At 43.8% G+C, this 21,492-nt stretch overlaps 1 protein-coding gene and 1 non-coding gene across 2 annotated transcripts; one reads left to right on the top strand and one right to left on the bottom strand.

The window, feature by feature from the left end:
• The first annotated feature begins 544 nt into the window (after window positions 1–544).
• Window positions 545–615, top strand: Trnag-gcc. Its single transcript has one exon. It is a non-coding gene; the product is annotated as a tRNA-Gly (tRNA).
• Window positions 616–1,314: 699 nt separating this feature from the next.
• On the bottom strand, window positions 1,315–21,384 carry LOC116921986 (trichohyalin). The gene is given in 22 exon segments (XM_045172276.1): window positions 1,315–2,524; window positions 2,596–2,743; window positions 2,827–2,987; window positions 3,078–3,458; window positions 3,819–3,912; window positions 3,987–4,396; window positions 4,718–7,363; window positions 7,599–7,787; window positions 7,943–8,095; window positions 8,272–8,496; window positions 9,304–9,471; window positions 9,532–10,047; window positions 10,134–10,202; window positions 10,473–10,520; window positions 10,522–10,641; window positions 10,734–10,901; window positions 11,837–12,175; window positions 13,235–13,374; window positions 14,884–14,980; window positions 15,134–15,292; window positions 18,714–20,231; window positions 20,490–21,384. Coding segments are annotated over 21 exon segments (7,104 nt in total). The 5' UTR covers window positions 19,467–20,231; window positions 20,490–21,384; the 3' UTR covers window positions 1,315–2,404.
• Window positions 21,385–21,492: the final 108 nt, after the last annotated feature.

Genomic DNA, 21,492 nt, shown 5'->3' with positions numbered 1-21,492 from the left:
CACGTCACATGCATATCGGAAATACAAACTCATTTTGATCAGATGACGGAAATCCTCAGATTAAGGACGTCGAAGAGATACTCCCTTTCTCTCAATTCCGTTTTTTTTTCCCCCTCAGTTAATGTTCCCTTCGTTTCGTTCGTTTGGAAAAATCGGCATCGGTAGTGTAGTAACAGTGAGACATAGTGACACATGAGGTCATTTTGATAGAATCCCAATCGGGAAATTTCCACTCTTGCCAGTTGCAGAAAACAGAAACAGTTCCGATAGCCGAACCTGGCCGAACTTTTAGCAGTAAGTGAATTAAATGCAACCGTCTTTACGAAATGCAATGTCTACCTAAATTATAACGTCCTGTGTTTTTTTAACCTAATCTGCATGCATGCACACAATATAATGGCAAGAATTAATCTCAACGGTGAACGTTAGGCAACACCTGCAGGGGCAGTAAGTCGGCACCAGCCCGAATTCCTGTCACGTCGATTTTTATCCCATCAGTCAACAGAAACCCGCGTTTTTTGTATTTTTTAAATAGCTATCATAAGCATCGATGGTTCAGTGGTAGAATGCTCGCCTGCCACGCGGGCGGCCCGGGTTCGATTCCCGGTCGATGCATTTTTGTACTGGTTGAGTGCAAAACTAAACATGTTTTCCGTGTCCGAAATTGTTTCTTATCTGCTGCTTGCAGTTTTTCAAATATTATTTTTTAAATTTAATCCCCGTATTGTCATGGATTAAATTGCGGAGCTTATGTTGTATGGGACAAGGAGACTTAAAGGATTATAATAGAGGAGGTGGGCTGTAAGTATATCGCTACAGCCATACCAAATGCTATTGTCGTCGGATCGTCTAGAACACCAACGTTTTTTTCCTTTCTCCAGGAGGAAAAGCAAAAAAAACTTATTCAGTGTCGAAACTGCATGGTCTAATAGACTACAAATAATTGAAACTCCTCCTAAAGATTTAAATAGTTAAACGAACCGCCTTGGAACTTAGGCAGCCAGGAGAGCTTATCCCAAATAAGAAGGTAATCAGAACAAAGTTGGCAATTATTTGGCTAAAAGAAACACAAAAACAAAACAAAAAATCCTTCGAAAAATCAAGTTGAACATTATTTGAATTGAGGAGTTAACATTACTTGATCCAATCGACCAAGGAAAACACGTGTCACTTGCATAAAACATAATGCTTTATTTTATCCATTTTGGTTTATGCTTTTTAATATCAAATCAATCAAGCTTTCTTTTGGTAAGTGAGGCAAGTCCTTTTTTTCCCCTCTAAACTCGGTTTTCAAATAATTTGACAAAACTAGGCTACAATTAGCGGAGAAGTGTATGTAACAACAACGATGAACAACCGGTGTTATCAGCCGAATTTTCACAGACGGCCAATGTTTAGAAGAGCAAAATTTAAACTCAAAGTCAAAACACAAGAACGCTCATTTTTTTGTTATTTTTTGGAACGCGGTGAGAGAATAATAATGGAAAAGATGGATGAAACCCAACAGTGTTATAAGACCTTTAAAATCCAATGAAAAAAAAACAAAATTTTTTCTTTCACCGTCAGATTGGATCAGATGATGGCTGAACGTTGATACATCGAAATATTTGGGAGAATAAATAGAGAAGGACAGATAAAGGCTTGGCAAATCATAAAAATTTTAACATACGCGCGCGCGGAATACTCACTCACACACAGTCACACACACACACGCACGCACACACACAAGTTCAGAAATGTAATAAAGTTGATTCATTTCGTCTTCTTGCCCTATCGGTCCGAGACTCACCAGTGCCATTTTAGAATATATTAAAACAAATAAAAGAGAAGGGGAAATGGAGGTGACGGACACGACGAATGCGCGCGGGTACCGTTAAGAAGACTCGGAAACGGTTAACAATTATTACCAATATTGTGCACATTCCATTATAGCCTACTAGCTATGACTAATCATTTGTTAGCATGTTATTTAAATTATTATTTTTGGGAGGGGCACAGACTCGTTGGAGGATCCGAATCGAACACCGTATGCATTTTTAGAATAATAATAAACAAATCTCTGACTTTTGCAATCGAAACGGTGGTGAAACGGTGTTGAAAATGACGAATGAAGAACAATGACAATCAGATTTAACAAATAGAAACAACTCAACATAAGATTGGTTGAAAATTATTGGCCATCAAACGCTGAACATTGGCAGTTAACTATCATACGTAACTATGTTTTGTTTTGTTTGTCTCAATCAGCACTCTTCAGAAATGAATCAAATAAGAATCCGAATTCGACGTAATACCATTTTACAGAGATATGTCCAGTAGTATTCACTGAATTATTGTCTTTGTCATCCAACAGCGTACGGAATCGGTATGCATTTCCTCGACGGCATGTCTATATTGCTCGATTTCATTTGCATACGGGATCATCACTGTCTTCTGTCGAGTCTGTTGCGTGGTAATCGTCACCTTCGATGGCGATAAGACTCTCGTCTTCGTATTCGAGTAACAATTTGACTCGTTTCTCATTCTACGATCATCAAATCCCTCTCTCGTAGTATTGTCATTATTTAAACAAAATCCATAATCATTGATTATTACCTGTTGTTTCATCATTTGCATTAACCTTTTCCGGTCGGCCCTCAAATCATCAGCACGTTCCGCAGCCCTGGCCGTCTTAATACCGGATACTTCGAGCAAGCCGAGCTGTGCGTCTCTTTCGCTGATGGCAGCTTCTAAAGCTTCTTGCCTGCCAGCAAATAAGTAAATAGGAATCATCGTTTAGTCAAACAGTAGCAATCCAATTTCTGAGAAAAACATTGCTGTACGTACTTCATGTCGAAGAGCTCGTGAAGGTGGCCTCTCCTCTCTGCTAGTAGCTGACTCAATCGCGACTGAAGCTCTTGCAGCTTCAGCCTGTTCGGTCGACATTGGTGGCATTTCAAACTTTTGGCGTTATGCATAGACTGTAATCGTTGCTCCAGCTGCCCAACCTGGACACAATAAAAGAATATTATCTTTGATCAATAAAAAAAAAAAAAATGCTGGTAAGATTCTGCGTCAATCAGAGAGACTATAGAAACCTTTTGATCCAGTATTGTTCTGTGTTGGGTCTCAGCGTCAAGCGCTACTTCGCGATCTGCTGTGATGCGAACGCTCTCCCTGAGAGCTTCTTCCAGCTCTTCGATCCGGTCTTCTTTCAGATCTAGGCTTTTGGCACTCTGGCCTTCCAGCAAAGCGGATTGGTCTCTGGCGTCATTCAGCTCTTTCGTTAGCCGATCGATACAGAGTTCTTTGATGCGGATCACTTCCTCCAGCTGTTGAACGACGGTTGCGAGTTCATCCCTCTTTTCAGGCAGATAATCCGTACGCTTCGGTAACGAATCATTCGGCGGATTCTCTCCCTCTTGGCCACTCTCTTCTGTCGTCTGGCTCGATGTCATTTCAGAATACGAATGATGAAACTGAACAAAAATGAATGGAACAAACCGAAACCGTGCACGCAACCAAAGCGCAGGCAATAATGATAATGTGATGCATAATAGAAAAAAAAAAAGAAATGAATGAAAAGAAATTATAAGGCAAATGAGAAGTTGTAAAAAAAAATAAAATATGTGTCGCTTTGTTGTTGTTTAAAAGAGGCTTTTTAAGAATCCGCCAGCGTTGGTTAAGGCTTGCACCCCCGGAACGGAGGCGCCGGGCTGTAAGAGTGGGTGTTAGTTAGTTAACCATTCAAAGTTTTGTTGTTGGTTAGTTATAGTTGTTGAAAATGAATAAAGATGATATGCATGTAAAGCCAAGGCCTAACAACAAAAAGGCCTAACCTGTGATCGGTTCTGGCCTCGCGGATCTTGGTTTGCGCTTCGCTCATCCGCCGCATTCGATTGCGCACGCTTCGATCGTTCCACTCTTAATGCCCTGATTAAAGCCAAACAAAATGACATAATGAAATGAAACATTTTTGAATGGCTAGTAATGATGAATGCCCATACTCCTGTAATTCCATAATAGTTTTGTCTTTGGCGAACTGTTCCTCTTGCGTCATTTGCATCAATTGGAGGAGCCGTTCCGTCTCGCTCTGTGCTCGCTGGCTGTCCTCCTTGAGCTGCTTGATTTCGGAATCCTTCTCGGCCAACTGTTTGCCGGAAGCTCCGGCTGCTGCCGGGCCACCCTTTTGCTGTTGTTTGAGCCTCTCGTCCAACTGATCAAGAGCTTCTTTCCTCTTCTTAGCTTGACGTTCAGCTTCTTCCAGTGCCTTTTGGCGCTCCTCGATCTGTTTGGCTCGCTGCTCACTTGACCTCCGCAGTTCTTCCAGTTGCTTCCGCTGCTCTTCGACCTGCCGCCTTAATTTGGTCGTCTCCTCACCGTCACTGCGCGTCGTTGTGGCTTCTTGTAATTCCAACTAAATCAAAAGACGATCCAACCGTCGTTAAAATGAAATTCTCATCGTATCCTCTTTAAACAGCAAAATAAATGCACACGGATATCAACATAATCAAACTAAAAATGCCCAAAGAACATCGAATAACAAATGAAAACAACAAAGGAGAACGCGAATAAAACAGAATAGGCTCACAATAAAAATCAACTGAATTTCCCAAACATACAAGAATGGGATAGAAAAATGTGCAAAACAACATAAATCTAAATTTAAAAAAAAATAAAATAATAAACAGAAACGGAGAAAAACAGATCCGGAGGTGATTCGTTGTGTGCTCTCTACCTGTCGGTTGCTTAACTCATTGACGAGCATTTCCAGTTGTGATTGAAGCCGCTCTCGTTCGACTCCAGCGCTTTTCAATTCTTGCTGGATCTTAACCACTTGTGCTGCAGCTTTTTCTTTTTCGGCTGAAGCTTTTGCAGCCTCTTGCTGGACGGCGCTCAGCTCTTTGCGTAATTTTTGCACCTCAGCCGTGGCAGCGGCCATCGTTTCGCTCTTAGCACCTTGTTCGCCTGCTGCTTTTTGCAAATATTGTTGCTGCTGGGCCAGTTGTTGTTGTTGTGCCGCCAGTTGTTGTTGCTGCTGACCTATTTGCTGTTGAAGCTGAGCCAGATGTTGTTGTTGCTGCTCCGATAGCTTCTTCTGCTGCGTCAGACTTTCTTGTAGTTCTCTTGCGACTTGCTCAGCCCGTTCGGCTCTTTTCCTTTCCATCTCAACTGCCTGGCCGGCCTGTGACGCTGCCCCTTCCAGTTGACCGGCTCGTTCTTGCAACAGTCGCTGAGCGTTTGCCAAATCACGTTCAGCCTTTTCGGCTCGCTGTCGATCTCTGGCCATCTCTTGCTGGCTCTTGGCCAGCTCTTTTTCTTGCTGCTGGACGTGATTCTGCAGACGCTGGAACTCTTTTTCTTTAGCTTGTGCCACGTCGCGCGATCCTTGTTCAACATCACGGAGAATGCGCTCTTGTTCCCTCTTGAGCCGTTCGTTCTCCTGCTTGGTCCTCTCCAACCCTTGATCGGATTGTTGCAGTTCGTGCTGGAACGTGACCAACATCTCCTGCGATTTCTCCAGTTGGGCAATCACCTGGTCTCGTTCTGTTGATACCTTCTTCAACTCGGCTTCTAATTTCACTAATTGCTTCTCCATTTTCTCCCATTGCTTGTCCTTCTGTGACATATTGGCCGAAAGTTTTTCCCGTTCGGCATTGAGACGGCCCAGCTCGTTCTGCATCGTATCGATCATCCTCTGTAATTTGGTCGACTCCTCTTTGGCGCCTTGACTGGACTCGAGGGAACGTTGGAGTCTGTGCAGTTCGTCACGCAGCCGTTCGTTCTCAGTTTTGGTCGTCTGGATTTCGCGGGCCAGCTTCTCTCGCTCATCTACCAGCCGATCTAGTTCTTTCTTGGAAGCTTGGCTGTTTTCCTGGAACTTGCTGAAATGTTTCTCCAACTCTAGATTGAGTCGCTGCACCTGGACATTGGCACGTTCCTTCTCTTGTCCAAGTCGTTCGCACTCCAACTGCAACTTTTGATTTCGTTCCGTTAGCTCTTCGCACTGCTTCTGCCCAGTGCCCAGGGCTCGTTCTTTCTGCGATTCCAATTGAGCCACTTGTATCCTGAGTTTCTCCTTATCCCGTTCTTCCTGTTCCAGCTTTAGCGCTAATCGTGCCACCTCGGCCTGAGCCCGGTCGTATTTGTCTTTGACTTTCTCAATTTCAATTCGTAGACGGTCCATTTCCATCTGGCAACGATCCTGGTCGCTGCTTGTCTTGGTCATTAGGGCGATCCGCCGTTCCATGTCCTGGGTAACCCTGGCCAGCTCCTTGTCGCTCTTTTCGCAAGTCAAACGCAATCGCTGGATCTCCTGCTGGCCAGTTTCGTATTTGTCACGATGGCGTTCGACCTCGGTCTGCGCCCTGGCCAATTCCGATTGCAATCGCTGGACTTCGTTCTGCGATCTGCTCAATTCCGATTGGACGCGGACTAACTCGGCCGCGTTTTCCGCTGCCGCTTGACTGCGCGATACCATGGCCGTTTGTTTGACATTCTCCGCCTGCCGTTCGAGTTCGACTTTAAGCCGGGCATTTTCCTGGTCGGTCCTCTCTTTGTGCGACTGCAGTTTCTCCATGTCCGATTGCGCGCGGGCCAATCGGTCTTTGTAGCGTTCGGCTTCGATGGCCAATTTGTCCTGTTCTTCTTTAGTGCGCTCTTGTTGATCCTGATATTTTCCGATACGCGCAGCGAACCGATCGACTTCTTCCTTTTGTGTTTCGCACTCGGTCCGATAGCGATCGCATTCGGACTGGACACGGCGCAGCTCCACCTGCATCCTGTCGTATTTCTCGGAAATCATTTCGAGCTCGACCTGCTTACGCGCAAAGTCTTCCTGCGTCTTCTCCAGCGTAGCGTGAGCCTTCGAATGCTGCGAGGATGTCCTTTCCAGTTCAAATTGAACGCGGGCTAATTCGCTTTCCAGTTTCTCCTTTTCACTGTAGACTCGTCTGTATTCGCTTTGGCTCTTCTCCTGTCTCTCGCGCAGCATCTCTACGTCGACCGAATGTTTTTCAAGCTCCTCTTTTAGTTTCTCTTCGTGCTCTTTAGATTTGGAGAGTTGCAGCAACGCCCTGTCTAGGCTTTCCTTGACGTCTTGCAATTCTTCATGCGCTTTGCGGAAATCTTCGCGAGCTCTGGATGCCAAGAGCTGGCACTTATCGCTCTCGCTGCGTAGTCTTTCCTGTTCGGCCAGGGCCGTGTCCAGTTTACCCTGCAATCGGTAGACTTCGCCTTGGCTCCTGTCCGACTTCTCCAGTAGCCGCTCCATTTCCTTGGCGGTATTTTCGCGTTCCTCCATCGCTTTGTTTGCGTTCGCCTGCGATTTTTCCAGCCTGTCGCGCAACAGGCTCAATTCCGCCGCAAAATCATCCCTCTCCGTCTACACGATGGGTTAGGAGAAATACGCAATTAGGAAGACAAATCAATGAAACAAAAAATCAATAATGGCCATAATAGAGCTTTTGATCTCAACATGGTTAAAGTTCTTAAGAGTGGATCGTGGACTTTCGGGTGGGTTAGACACACTAAATGAATCACGACTCTTAAGTGCTGTACGGCGAATTGCGCCGGACAATCAATAACGAGCCAGATGATTTATAAATCAATTAACGAACCTGCACTTTCAGGAGATTCTGATTCACTTTATCGAAACGTTCGCGACTGGATTCGGTCTCGCTGAGAAGGAGCTCGCGATCTCGCGTTGCCTTGGCGACCTGAGATTGGACCAGTTCCAGCTTCTCTCTCAGCGATGCCGCTTCCTGACTGACGACATCGCGTTCCTTTTGTAATCGCATCGTCAACGCCTGTTTTTTTTTTATTCAAAGAAAGCAAACACAAAATGAATAAGAAGAAAAAAAAAAACGCGTGAGAAACCAACGGAATGGACGTCCAATCGGTGATTGATTTCGTATTTTTTTTTTTTTTGGACGGGCCGTGCTTGTATATGTTTTCAGCTTGCCTGGTTTTTGTCGTGTTTGTCCCGAAGGCGTTCCATTTCTTGTTGGATATTCTCCTTCTCCTTTTGGACGCGAGACAACTGGCCCGCTGATTTGTCCAACTGGGCCTGCATGTTGTCAAAGTCGTAGACGTACTTTTCTTTCTCGCTCTGGAACTAGATCAATAGTATGGATATCAAATTACAAAAAAAAAGGCCAGACAGGAAGAGAACAAAAAAATCTCATAATAAGATGGGAGGATTGAATGATGGACTTCTTCTTCATCGAGTTAGCCAATAATCGATAAAAAGGAAGGCAGGATAAATGAAGGAAATGTGGAGCTGAGATTTACTTTGCGAGATTCAGCTAAGGCCTTGTCGAGACGCTCTTGGAGTCGATCGACATCGTTTTGCGCCTTGTCGTAACTTTGCTGCGTTTTCTCCTGTTGCAGCTGCAATTTGCCCAGCGTGCTCTGACAACGTTCCAGCTCTTCGCGAACTTTCTCCACATCGGAGACAGCCTTATCACGCTCGGCGTGCAGCCGTGACACGCTGCCTTGACATCTTTCGTACTCCTCCTGTCGACAAACGAGAACAAAAAAATATATATATATTTTGGGAAATAATTGATTTAATTATACCAAGAAAATATGTTCCAGACTGTATTATTGCTTTGATTATTGTCCACCAAGACAATCATCCGATCATAATGAACTGAGAGAGAGAGAGAGAGAGAAAAAAAAAGGCCCGCGTCTGTGTTTTTTCATAATGCCAAACAAATCGATTTTTCGGGGGAGGAGGTGACTGCTGGCCCTGTCGCAGACAGAAGGCCACCAGCAGCAGGAGAGTTCTCGCTTTAGGTTGCTCATCGGAAAGACAATAGAGTTAACCTTTTGCCATTACCACTTGCCACGAACAGAAAGCATCCCGCCGCAGCCATCACTCTAGCCGTTCGGAATTGAATTATGCCTTTCCTATTTTCCGTCCCCTTTGCTCTCCTTCCGTTTCTCGCTTCCATTAGCGTCTACGCGTCTCTCTCGTACGAGCAGACTCAATCATTTTTTCCTAAATCTCCAACAACCTTTTATATGCGCCGCTAGCGCCTCCAAAGCGAAAAGAAATGCTTTACTTTCGTCAGCTGTGTTGGCGGATATGCTTCCGGCCGGTGGCCAAAAGCATCAAGCGAAGAACTCATTTCCTTTTCGCCATTCTACATCTGGCTGGCTCTCTTTCTTCCTGAGGGTGGGGAGCGACTCTTTGAATTCAAATAGGCTATTCTAGTTTTACAGTAGAGTGCCTTAGATTGCACACGTTCACTGATGAAAGCCAATCCATTTAGAAATAAATAGCCTAGAGTGAGAGCAAATGAAGAGTGGCACACTCACCTGAAGGTTTTCTTTTTCTGATTGGGCATTCTCCAGTTTGGCTTTGAGGCGATAAATTTCACCCTGTGATTTCTCAACCTTCTCTTGCAGCTGTTCCGCTTCCGCTCGGCTCCTTTCCCATTCGGACTGGTTCATTCGCAGCTCGGCCAGCGCTCGTCTCAACTCCGCCTGGTATTGTACAACATAGAATAATTCGATTATAATCCTTGAAAGCCTTGAACGTTATACCTGAGTCTTGTCCAGCTTTTCTTGGATCCTCTCGGCTTCTTGGGTGACGTTCAACTGTGTACGGCCGAATGTGGATGTGGAACGATCGAGATCGTGGCGGAGGCGTTCGTTCTCCGATTTGAGCCGTTCGTTTTCCATTTCATAACGCGAGATTCGCTGTTTGGCCGATTCCCATTCGACAGAGCTCTTACCAGCGTCGCCCTGGACTCGATCGAGTTCGGCTTTGGACTTGCCCAACTCCGACTGTGAACTCTCCAGTTTGGCTTCCAATTTATCTTTCTCGGCCAGAGCTCTATCGAGCCGCACGCCGAGTTTCTCCACTTCGCTCTCCAGCGTGTGCAATTTCATCTTGTACTCGGCAATTTCACGCTCGTGAAGATCCCTCTCTTCGTGTTTTTCCTGTTCGGCTCGGTCCCTTTGTTCTCTCAATTGCGTAATCTGCTTCTCTTTGTCGCCGATGGCCTCCTCCAGTGATGAAACGGCGCCCTCCGACGAACAATGATGCGCCTGCATTGCCTTATAACACAAATTGTCAATCGAACGCGGCCAAAGTAAATATCGGAGATCACAGACGGGGACTGACGTGAACACGCAACACTCACCGTCATGCGGGCACGGGCCATGTCCACTTGGTTGTCCTTTTCTTTCAGCAGATCCTCGAGATTCTCGATCTAATTCCGGACAATGGACAACAGACACAAACGGGACGGCCACCCCACGTTGATGAGGTTCGTTAAAGCAAATTAGAAGCACATACAACAAGAATAGCAATTCATTAAATGCGACCCACACGGGTCTCGACGTTTGAAAATTGATGGCGGGGGTTTGACAAGATCGTTTGACAAAAGACAATCGGTCCAGTTCACAATGTGTCATTTAATGTGTGTTTTTATACAGTAGCCCCCCCTTACTGTAATAAGGTTAATGTTTGAAGTCGTTACCTTGCGTTGGAGAACGTTGATCTTGCGATCACGGATGTCCAGGTGATCGTCGCATTTCGTTCACTTCAGCCGTGAATCGGTTACGCTCCTGAGTGGCTTGCAGAGCAATTTGAGTCTTTTTCTCAATGATCCGATTCTTTTCTTCGTGTCGCTGTCTCAATTCTTCCACCTGGGATACGCAGAAACAAATGGCGGGACGAAGTTTAAATCAACGCCCATTCGAATATTCTTGAAAAAATGGAAAGACGCAAAATGACGTACGTCTGTCTGGAGCATGTTGTAGTGCTCCTCCTTGGCGCAAAGACTCTCCTTCAAGACGGCTATATGACGCTGGTAATCTTGATGTTGTTCCTCGAGCGTCTTCATTTTGGCCCCCATTGCCAGCAGTTCTTGGTCCCGTTTACCAATTTCCATCCGCAGCTCTTCAATCTGAATATGTACGACGTCGGCCATTGTTTTCGAACATTCACGGGTTGGGTTGCATAGATAGTGAGAGGGAGTGTTTGTTTGGTCGATAAGTACGAGTTTTGTGAAAGCAACGGTAACGTTTTGGAAGGAAAACATTTCCCTATTATTTGCGATTTTGCATAATGTTCGTGAATGGTCCATTAGAAAACCATTTTGAGTTGCAAATCTTGGGTGAAATGTTTTCAATCTTCTTTTTTTTTTTTTTTTTTTGTTGGATAATTACAAACTTAAAAGGGGGAATATGAAAAATGAATCCTCGGTCAAGATTCAAGACTTTGCCTTCCCTACCCATTTCTCTATGATAAGGTTTCATAACTAGAAAAAAATTATATAGTTTCAAAAGAAAAAGCAAAGACATCCATTTTGTGCTATGAAAAATATTGATGATATTAAAAAAAAAAAAGGGGGGGATTGGCAATAAATTTCAGGTGTCGCTTTCATTCCGAAAAGCTATCGGCTTGGATGGCTTCACCATTCATTCGTTCTGATAAGCTTATTTTAATAAAAACATGCTGCGTGTGCCTCCGCCAACCATAAATAGAAAAAAAAAAACCATGAAACCGGTGGGGGCGTTTCATTCCAACAGGCAATCAAAGTTGGTAACGCGGCAACACAAATAGTTTAATCAAAAAGAAGAGGGCAAATTAAAAACAAAAAAGTACGAAACAAATCTAATAAAGTAAAAGAGGCTACTCATTTTTTTTTTTTTTTCATGAGTCACTTGAGGCACCTCATCATCACGTCCATGGGGATAAACTGGTTTTAAAAAAGACTTACCTCCATTCTTACTGGATAGCCTTTTTACTACGTCTTTACGATGTAATTGGCGACTACCCTAACTAGAAAAACAAAACAAAAAATGGAAGGCAATAAATAAAAAAAAGAAGAAGACTTACCGCGTCTTTGTGCTGAGCTGTTTGACCGTTATTAACGGGACTGTTACGGTAGAGTTGGGCAGCTGCAACGGCCGCCTGTTGGGACGGAGTGGCCGTGCGCGGAACCGGAGTGCTCGGATTGGATTGTTCGATTGAACGCACCCAGTGGTCGCGCTGCTGTTGCATTAGCTGCTGCTGTTGAAGCAGCTCTTTTTCCAACAGGCTGATATCTCTCTCCATGATGGCGATGCGACTCTCTTTCGTCTCCAAGAGGGCCGCCCAAGTCTCGGTCACGTGTTCCCCTCGGTGAGCCGGATCTTGAATGAGACTCTTGAGTTTGTCTTGCCACAGCACCGATTCCTTTTTTTGTTGTGTGTATGTACGGGTTTTTTTGGTTGTGACATTGCGATGATTTGATTTTCATTCGAATCAACAAACTTCCATCGAAATAGACTTTTTGTCTTTGCATTCGTAATCAAGCGTGACAAAACACATCGTTTCAAAAGTTTTCTTTTTCTACTGGCCAAGAGATCAACAAATAAGATGGTAGCCATTTTGCAAGTGTTTGCCTCAAATTTAAATCAAATCGATGTTTCAATGATGTTCAAATGTAGAAGAGAAAAACTGAGGCAGTATTGACGTATATATAAGAAGAATAACAGAGCCGTAAATGTCTATCCTTCATCTTGGAACGTCAGCTAAAATTCGTAAAATGTGGGAAATGGATTTACGATGATGAATAGCGTCTCTTTTTAGAATCCGGTTATCTGTCTCGACAATTTTCAGAGCCCGTCCGATATGGAGGGATAGAGAATTTCAAAAGAAGTTGCATTCCGACACTATTCTTTTTCATCTCACATTTCGTTAGTAAACTACAAAAAAATAAAAAATAAAAAAATAAAGAGGAAATGAAATACTTACAAAATGGCTTCCATCGTTCGATGTCGGATATTTAATTTTTAAAAGATATAATTTTATGAAGCTGTGTATAAAAGTATTTGAATTCGTGAAAGGATGAAATGAGCGCTAGTCTTGCGTGCTCAAGAATGCCATCAAATTCGTTGATTCCTTGGCGGAAGGAAAGAAATGAAAAGGAACCGAACTGGAGAAAGCGGCTAAACTGAACATCGCGCATCACATGCCAAAAAGTGTCATTAGTTCCCCCCTTTTTTTCCCCTTCTGTTTGATCAAGCTTTTTTTTTACAAAGCAAAAACTGACAATAGTTCATTCATTAAAAAGTTGGATGAAAAAAAAAAAACACGCAGGCTGAACAATAGGCACTAATGCTTTTTCTTTTTGGTTGTGATGGATTTCCGATAATGTTCAGACGCCTATTTTGTTCTCTACATTTCGTCACGATCGATGTTTTGTTCTTCACTTACAACGAATGAAAAGTCTATTGAAAAAAAAATCCTTACCTTCCTGGCCCGATCCAGTTCCTGATCGCGGATGTTGACCATGGACTGCAGGTAGCGCGTCTGCGTCTGGCTCTCGTTCAGACGGCTCCTGAGTCTTTCGAGCTCGCCCACATCAGGGGAAGCAACAAGCAGGCTACTACCTATTGAAGGGGGAGGTAAGAAGGTGGGCATAGCAGCATAGACGAAGGTAGCGGGAACCGAGAAAGTTTGAAATCCAAAATAATATGAAAAGAAATAAATAAAAAAGCAGAAAAACGTGCACAGTTGTTTGGAATTGCAGATGGCCCAGATCAGATCGTTTGAGCCCACAAAACCAACCCAGAAGAGCGTGCAGGTTCGGCAGCCGAGTTAGAAACGAAGAAAGCAAAAATAATGAATGGGATTATAACACATGGCAACCAAATATAAGAATGTCAAACCAAATAAAAATAGGAGAAAAGAGAATTTGTGAAAAAAAAAAAAGAAAAAAAAAAAAAAAAAAAGAAAAATCATTACCCACTATTTCATTTGTCGGTAGTAATTTTACACAAACTGTTGTAGGATCGATCACTATCATGTTTTTTTTACATCAACTCTATAGTCTTACCTATTTAAAAAAAAAAAGAACTTGAAATACCGCTCATTGATTGTCTCGTTTCATCTCAAATAACTGGACAAGAAGGCTATTAGATTTGCTTTTTTTTTTTTTCAATCTCTCTTTTGATCTGTATACGGCCGAAAATAGCATCAGGTTCTTCTTAGTCTATCATACTATAAAACTATGTATACATATACTACGTGCCGTTAAACGCGTAACGTATGTTTTCGCTCCTACAGCAGTTTACGTTTAAAAAGAAACTAGGGGGTAATGATGGACATATAGAGGCCGGCCCATTAATAGGCGTTAAATAGAACCGTAACAGTATAGGAATTCATGCTATAACAACCCAAAGTTCGCTCGAAAATTTAAGTATATATCCTTATAATGTCTAAGCGGCAAAAATCTTGTCCTTAAAAGAACCGTTTGTTTTTGCGAAGTGATTGTCTCTGAACGGGTCGAGAAGGCAAGTCGTCTTCAACTGGCGAAAAATAGCAAGACACCCCCGTTAATAACTGACAAATAGACCGGAAATTGACCGAGGATTATAAGAGAAATCAATAAAAAGAAATTTTTTTCAAGAAAAAAAAAAAAAAATGAAATAAAAAACAGAGAATATAGTCATGTGACTGGGCATGAATAACGCGTTATTAAGTATAATTGGATGTAGGGGGTTGACCTGTTTTTGTGCCAGCGCCTGCATTTGATGCATCATTAATCTCTCCTCTTCCTTTCCTGATATTTTTTTAGAGCGGGTCAATCATTGGCGGTAGTGCAAGAATCCACGTAAGAAAAAAAATAATAATAATACAAAAAAAAAAATTCAAAACAAATCAAACAAACGACAGAGATTGATCTGCTGAGTTTGTATCATTGGTTTCTCTCGTTCATCATCTTCCAACTCTTACGTATTTATAGATATCTTAAATCTAGGCCCACGGTTAAACGACTTTGCGGGCCCAAATTCTAACACGTAAAAAGACTTTTACGACAGCAGCTGACATTTAAAAGAGAAGAAGAGAGATACCAAAAAAAAAAAAGAAGGAAAAAAATGAACGGCTCGTTGACTTACCCATGCCCTTGTTTTGGAGCATTTCCAACAGTTTCTTGATACTTTCATCTCGCGATTGTAGCGTCTGCTTCTGCGTTTCGATCCGCAATTCCAGTTCCTTTTATTTTTTTTTTTTGAATTTGGTACATGGAACGAGTATCACAAAAAAAAGAAATGAATGAATGGATATATAGTATAGAGTAACGATAAACCAATAAATTGTCGGTTTACGTCAATGCTACGCTGTGTAGTATAACTAAACATTACGTACTTTGACCGTTTCGCGAAGAATGGCCACTTCCCTGGACAGGTGATCGTTCTCGGCGTACATCGTTTCCACTTGCTGTCGAACCTCGTGACTCGGATGATGATTCTGCATGCTCCTGATACGCAACTCCTCTTCCAGCTGACGCACCAACATGGCTTGTTTCTGCGAAAATGAAACACCATTCATCAGCCAACGAAGAAATCTATGTATGCGGAGCACATGTTTCATTCAACGATGTACAACCAGAAATACGAGCAGCATAATGATAACGGCTGCAAACATTTTCTTTTTTCTCTCGAAATGAGACAATACAAAAAAAAAGGTAATCGATCAACAACAACAACAAAAAAAGAGCTGCAACCATCAGCACCTCTATCGCTATAAGGAACGTGCATAGAATGTGCCATGAAAACGGCCATCTTGGATGTTCGGCATGAGCTGCTTTTCTTTACTGTTCCATCTGAGATGAGCTGCTCGCTTTTCGTCGACTACTACTGTATTCTCTCCTTCTCCACTATACTAAGAAGAGAGCGCGAGAGAGAACTATAGAAGCAGCAAACATTGTTTATTGATCCAGCTGCGGCACTGTGTTGTGTGCGCAAACACACAAGAGAGGCATCCGCTCGCCCAAACCACACAGCTCCCTCTTCTTTCTGAGCTTCCTTACATTCGTCTCTCTCTCTCTCTCTCATTTTCGTTGCAAAACCAAATCGAATGACATTGGCGTCGCAAATGGGGGACCAACACTCCCCAAACAGCGCCTTCAATTCCAATCCGGCTGGGTGGAACGTGATGGAAAAGCCTAAAGGCTTTTCGCCAAGCCGACAGCGAAAATCCTTTTTTTATGTTTCTTATTTCACAATTTTTTGTTTTATTTCGCTTCGTCTTGACACGAGAACAACATGAATAAACGGGAAAGAACCTCCCGCGTGACCTTATTACTCACAGAGCCTCCGTCCGATCAAAAGCGGCCATGTAGAATCGATCCGGCCGACTCCAACAAACACAAACGCAACTTGATCTTTTTAGAGAAAAGGTCCCGCTCGGCTCGTGCACACACGACGGTGAACGCACTTTTTCTTTTTCATCGCCCCACTCTCCTAATAGAATGAGACAACACCGAGGATTTTTGCCAATGTAAATATAGGTGAAGGGACGGCCAGCTGTAAATGCAAATGGCACTTTCTCTTGAGCGGAGAAAAATTCTTGAGTGCGCCGGAAATGAGATTGCAAATTTGATAGAATTAGCGTCGTCGTCGGAGCGAGTCTGGCTAATCTGAATGCAATTGAATTTCTTGTCGTGTAAAAATGACGACATCTGGCATTGACATGGAGAATAATTTCATTTTTTTTTTTTTTAAAGGGACAATTTCAATAATTCTTTGTGTAAGTTGATGTAGTAAGCGAAACGGCATTAAACGATTTATCAACAAATCAGAACTCTGGTTTTTTTTTTCGAATAATGACATGGAAATTCGAACTCAGCGCATCCTCGGAAACGACTTGGATACAAAAATAACATAAACCTCTCCCCCCAGAAAAATAATTTGTTTTTCTCTAGAAGGTTCGGTTACGCACTCCACTTGACATTGGGTCGATTCTTCAAGCGATCAACTAAAAAGCTTCATTCCCCCCCTATAGTTATGCAGTCATGCCCTGTTGCCCTGGACGAAATACACAAGTCTAGGGGTAGGGGAAGGGAGAAAAAACCACGTGATCATCGGCAATGCGGCAGCAAAGATCGTGGCAGGGCACGGACGTCATCACGCTAGGACAAACTTTCAAAAACTAATGAGCTCTCCACATGTGCAGCTAGTCTTTCGGTACGTCTCGCTATCTCAATCGGCAGATAGAGGCAAAAACCCTTACAAATGAGCGTCGCATAGTTATGGGCCTCGCCCTACAAAGATTACGTCCTATACACACAAAAAACGGATTGAAAAGAAGAAGCCCAGTTTTGCGGTTCTTTTGTTAGACACACTGAAGAAAATATCCCATTTCTGATATTCATCAATATTCGCTATTTTTGACGTCGGCAGACATTATCCGTGCATTTGCATACGTGGGGAATCGGATTTCCGTATCGCATAGCGATTAGTTTCGTAGTAAAAATCCGGCCACGATAAAGGATCGCTATCGACTTTTTACGACCACCATGTTGGTTCTTGTTGCGTGTAAGGCACGTTTGATATCTTTATGATTTTTGCTTTCGCGCATGATGTCTAGCATTGTCGTGCTAGATAAGTGGCCAAATATACAACAGGGGGGCATTTTTAAAAATCGATTGATGTTTTTTTAACGTTTGCAGCTCGTGTCGTGAAGGCCATTAACCGCGAGAATCTGAAGTTGGATGAACTTGAAGAAGAAAAAAAAGAATACCAAATGGATCGTTTGGAAACTTCACGAGTTCTGACGTGACTAGAATTAGAGAAAAATAGGGGAGGATTTCAGAAACAAACCCGCTGTTTGGTATATCGATCAGTTTTGGGGACAACACACAGCCCTCCAAAAACGTCCCTTTTCTAAACTCGTGCTGCCATCTGCGTCCCTATCCAAACTTGCTGACTATATCAGTCTTTCTTCATAGTGACCCCACCAATAACCCCGCGCCAATCAAATTCTCGAACCAAACAAAATGATGCGAGCCTCTTCTTTAGTGTCCACAACAAAGACCTACACAGCCCCAGCAAATTGGAGCTCACAAGTTTCGAGGATGAACCAGACTACACCGTTGCATTCACAATCTTCTCCTCTTTTTTTTATCTTTTCTGCCCCATGATTGTTATAGCTACATTAAATAGACTGCCTACATCTACACGGTAGAGTTAAAACTCTCCAGAGAGGGTGGGGAGGAAGAATAATCGCGACAAGACAAAAATTCCGTGACCCGAAACGTTAACCTACCCCCGGATGAATTATATATAGCCTTTATGGAGTTTATGTGCAAAACTATGGATAAGGGGCATCTACAATGTTTTCATGTTACTACGGGTCAACGAGTAGGTAGCGATTTTGGCCGCTGTTTAAAAAATAATGCAATATGGCCGCAAAGAAAGAAGCTTTCGTGATTATCGCATCTTTTACGGCGCCTCTTGCACAAGTCTGTCACCAAAGGTGCCCTAAAACTGGAGTTGACAGTTTGGTGCAGTAACTTGTATTGCCCCCCCCCCCTTTTTTTTTCTTCCTACCCCGGTAAGTCGATCTATTTCTCCAGCGGGAGAAGCTTTCCCGCTATATAGCACTCCCGGGGCCCTTCTTTTTCTTTACCACCCATCGACTTTTGCCCCAACTCCCTTTAGTTCTTCTGTCTGTGTGTCTCCTATACTTCTGCGTCCGCACAACAGTCGACTGTCTATCTGGTGCGCTGCGCATCGGATCAATACTATTACGTACCGTAGCTGCTCGCCCCATATATATATCGAAACGGGCCATGAGAGCTGTGCCGACTATATCCGAATAATGAATCCTATACAGGGATACTGTGTAAAGGATCTCCTGGTGCACAATACTACTCTCTTTCGTTTGCCTGCCTTAAGCGCAATGCCTTAATTAAAATACTTCATTGAAAAAATTAAAAGCTGACCTGATTTTCCGCATTTAACAGCTTGAGCTGATCGTTGATGAGCGAATATTTAGCCGATTCTTCTTTACGCAGGGCTCTTTCTTTCTTCAACTCAGGTGACCAGAAGGTTTTGATGCTGTGCATACTGGAGCCCAGCTTCTGATTGGTCATCTCCAGTTCACGTTTGAGCGTGCCCAGTTCGCGTGAGAGGTCGGCATTTTGCGCTTGGATTTCCATCAGGTAAGATTCGCGATTGGTGAGTCCTCCGCCTCCGACATTGCCCATCATGTTGTTACCACCACCTCCTTTCATGGCCATGTCAACAGCCGGCGATTGACGAGCGGATCGCGGAAGAGCCAGGCCGGATCCACCCATGCCACCGGGTCCGACCACATCTCTCCCGCCACCTCCACCGTACAGCATATCTTCGTCCATCATGGCATTGCGATCCATGGAGCGATCCCGTCTGCTTCCTCCACCCATTCCGTCCATTCCGCGCTCCAGGGAACGATCCCTCATATCGCCACCTCCTCGGCCATCACGTCCATCTCTCGGCTCCCGGATGGGTATAAATTCGCGTTCGCGGTCGTGACCGTCGCGATCCAACGAATGGTACGATCGATTGGCGTTGGTGGATGACGTACGAGTGGCAGAACGAGAGCGATGGTGTTGGCTGTTGGATCCTGGGACGAGACCACCACCTCCGCCGCCACTTCCGCCGCCAGACATCATTCCCGGTGACGAGCCTGTTCCTCGACGGTCCATAGGATCCATGATTATGACTTCTTCTTTGATTCAGACGACGGCTTGTATATTTTTGCGAAACTAGGGCAAGAAAAAAACAGGCGGCGTTGTCAGCTTGTACCAACTTTTTTTTTCTTCTCAAGTCTCTGGGGATTCGATTAGGTGGCCATCAAGGAATACAAATTGCTTGGTAACAATGGTCGATTTTTTCAAGGCGGGAACAGCAGAATACTTTTTGCTTGTTAGCAGCACTTTTCTTTGCGATCCCACACACATGCACACGTTAACACAGGCACACAAACACACACTGGCAAAGACGGGGGGAGGGGGGAGTGAGATGGCAATAGAATTTTCTATTTTCTTCTCGTCTTACACACGCTCACACATTCCGATTCCTGAGTAGCTCGTTCCAGGCTGTACAAACACTGGCAGACACACACCACAAACACGCACGCACACACACCAGGAGAGTGAGACGAGATAATTTGTCCACAGTCCGAAAATGCTTGTTCGTTTAGGTTCCAGTTTGGTGGAATTTCACTATGGTTGTCGATGAACTGTGTTTGGTTGGGCGGCTTTGAACCAACGAGGCCGCCTAACCTTTTGACGATCGTGTCGTACTCGCTGCGAGGACACACGCCGATCGTCGTCGCCGTCTTCTCAGCCACTTCTGACGTCCCCCTCCATCGACCGTCAGAGGATGATCCCCTCCCTCACAGTTCTTTTAGCTCTACCAGGTCAGAACTACGCCGACGCAAGGATCGGCACTGGGTACAAATAATACGTGACCGCCATCTAACGTTGAAATTGTCAACTAAATCAATGAAAACATGGTCTAAAAACAACACACGAGCGAGGGATAAAGAAAACAAAAAAATATGAATAAGACTGTATGAAACATTTCAACCAACACACGCAGAGTTAATCCATCTACGATCCCAGACGGGATTGGTCAGTAGTCTTAGAGTAAGTAGTATGGATTTCCCCGCGTGCAAGTTGTACATGCAGCAATATACATCTGCCGTATGTAATCGGATCAGAAATTGTGCTTACCGTTGTGGCGCGTGTTCTCCACCAAACGTCTAAGTTCTTTTCTTCTACTGAACGAAGTCTAATCTATTTTTTTTCTATGCTCGGTATTTTCCAGAACATTGCAGTTGATGATGATAGAGACGGAACGACCATGAGGCTTGCCAGCAGACGACTGGGTTTTCAACTTCTAGCACGTTTTGTTGCCTTCCCTCTTCGCTGGTGAATGGTTTCCCTTCCCTAACGAGAATCGGGGAGAGGGGTTGGGGTAAGAAACAAGAGGAAAATAGATCAAGAAAGAAGTACGAAATCCCTTTTCTTATTTTCATCTTCCCTCCACATCCCGACACCATTTATAGAAGGATCAGTTAATACACACGCCTGGCTTCCCTTTACATAAATACATACATCCTTCAGGCAGCTGGATCAATGGTTTCCTAGCAACGAGTCGTTCTGAGCGCTCACAACTTGCAGATGGGGACATTTTCAAGCTAAACGGTGACTATGACACGAGAGATTTGTTATTCCGTATGTGCAAGGATGCACAATATAAAGGGCTTGATCACATTAGACACGGTGCACTATAAGGTGCTATGTTACCAGCAATCGATACATCGGGTCCATTTCACACCGGCCTGTCCAGTGGACCGGCTTGTTTATTAATGTTCGAGTAATATTACACACCTACGGACCCCCCGTAGTCTCGCTGATGATACACATGTTCCAGCTCATGGGAATAACGATGCAGAAGAACTTTGTCGGATATTTGTATGATGTATAACGTTTATTATAAAAGATTTACTATCCGTTATCCAAGATGAATGTTGCATGTTCTTTCCTGGTTTCTTGCATTGCTGTCTTCTGCTCTTTCCGACCCAGTTTACTAATGCCACGCTCGGTTTTCACTCTCCACAACTGTGTTGTACAAACATCGGTATTTGTCACCTTTTTTTTTCAAATAGAAGGATAGCTCAATTGTTTTGTATGTGTTCTCGTTTTTCAGTCTATTTTTAAACGTAGAGGGCGA

This window comes from Daphnia magna, linkage group LG4 (assembly GCF_020631705.1).
Source record: "Daphnia magna isolate NIES linkage group LG4, ASM2063170v1.1, whole genome shotgun sequence".
Taxonomy (NCBI): domain Eukaryota; kingdom Metazoa; phylum Arthropoda; class Branchiopoda; order Diplostraca; family Daphniidae; genus Daphnia; species Daphnia magna.
Note: the sequence above shows the minus strand (reverse complement) of the source record. Positions and strands in the feature narration are given on the sequence as shown.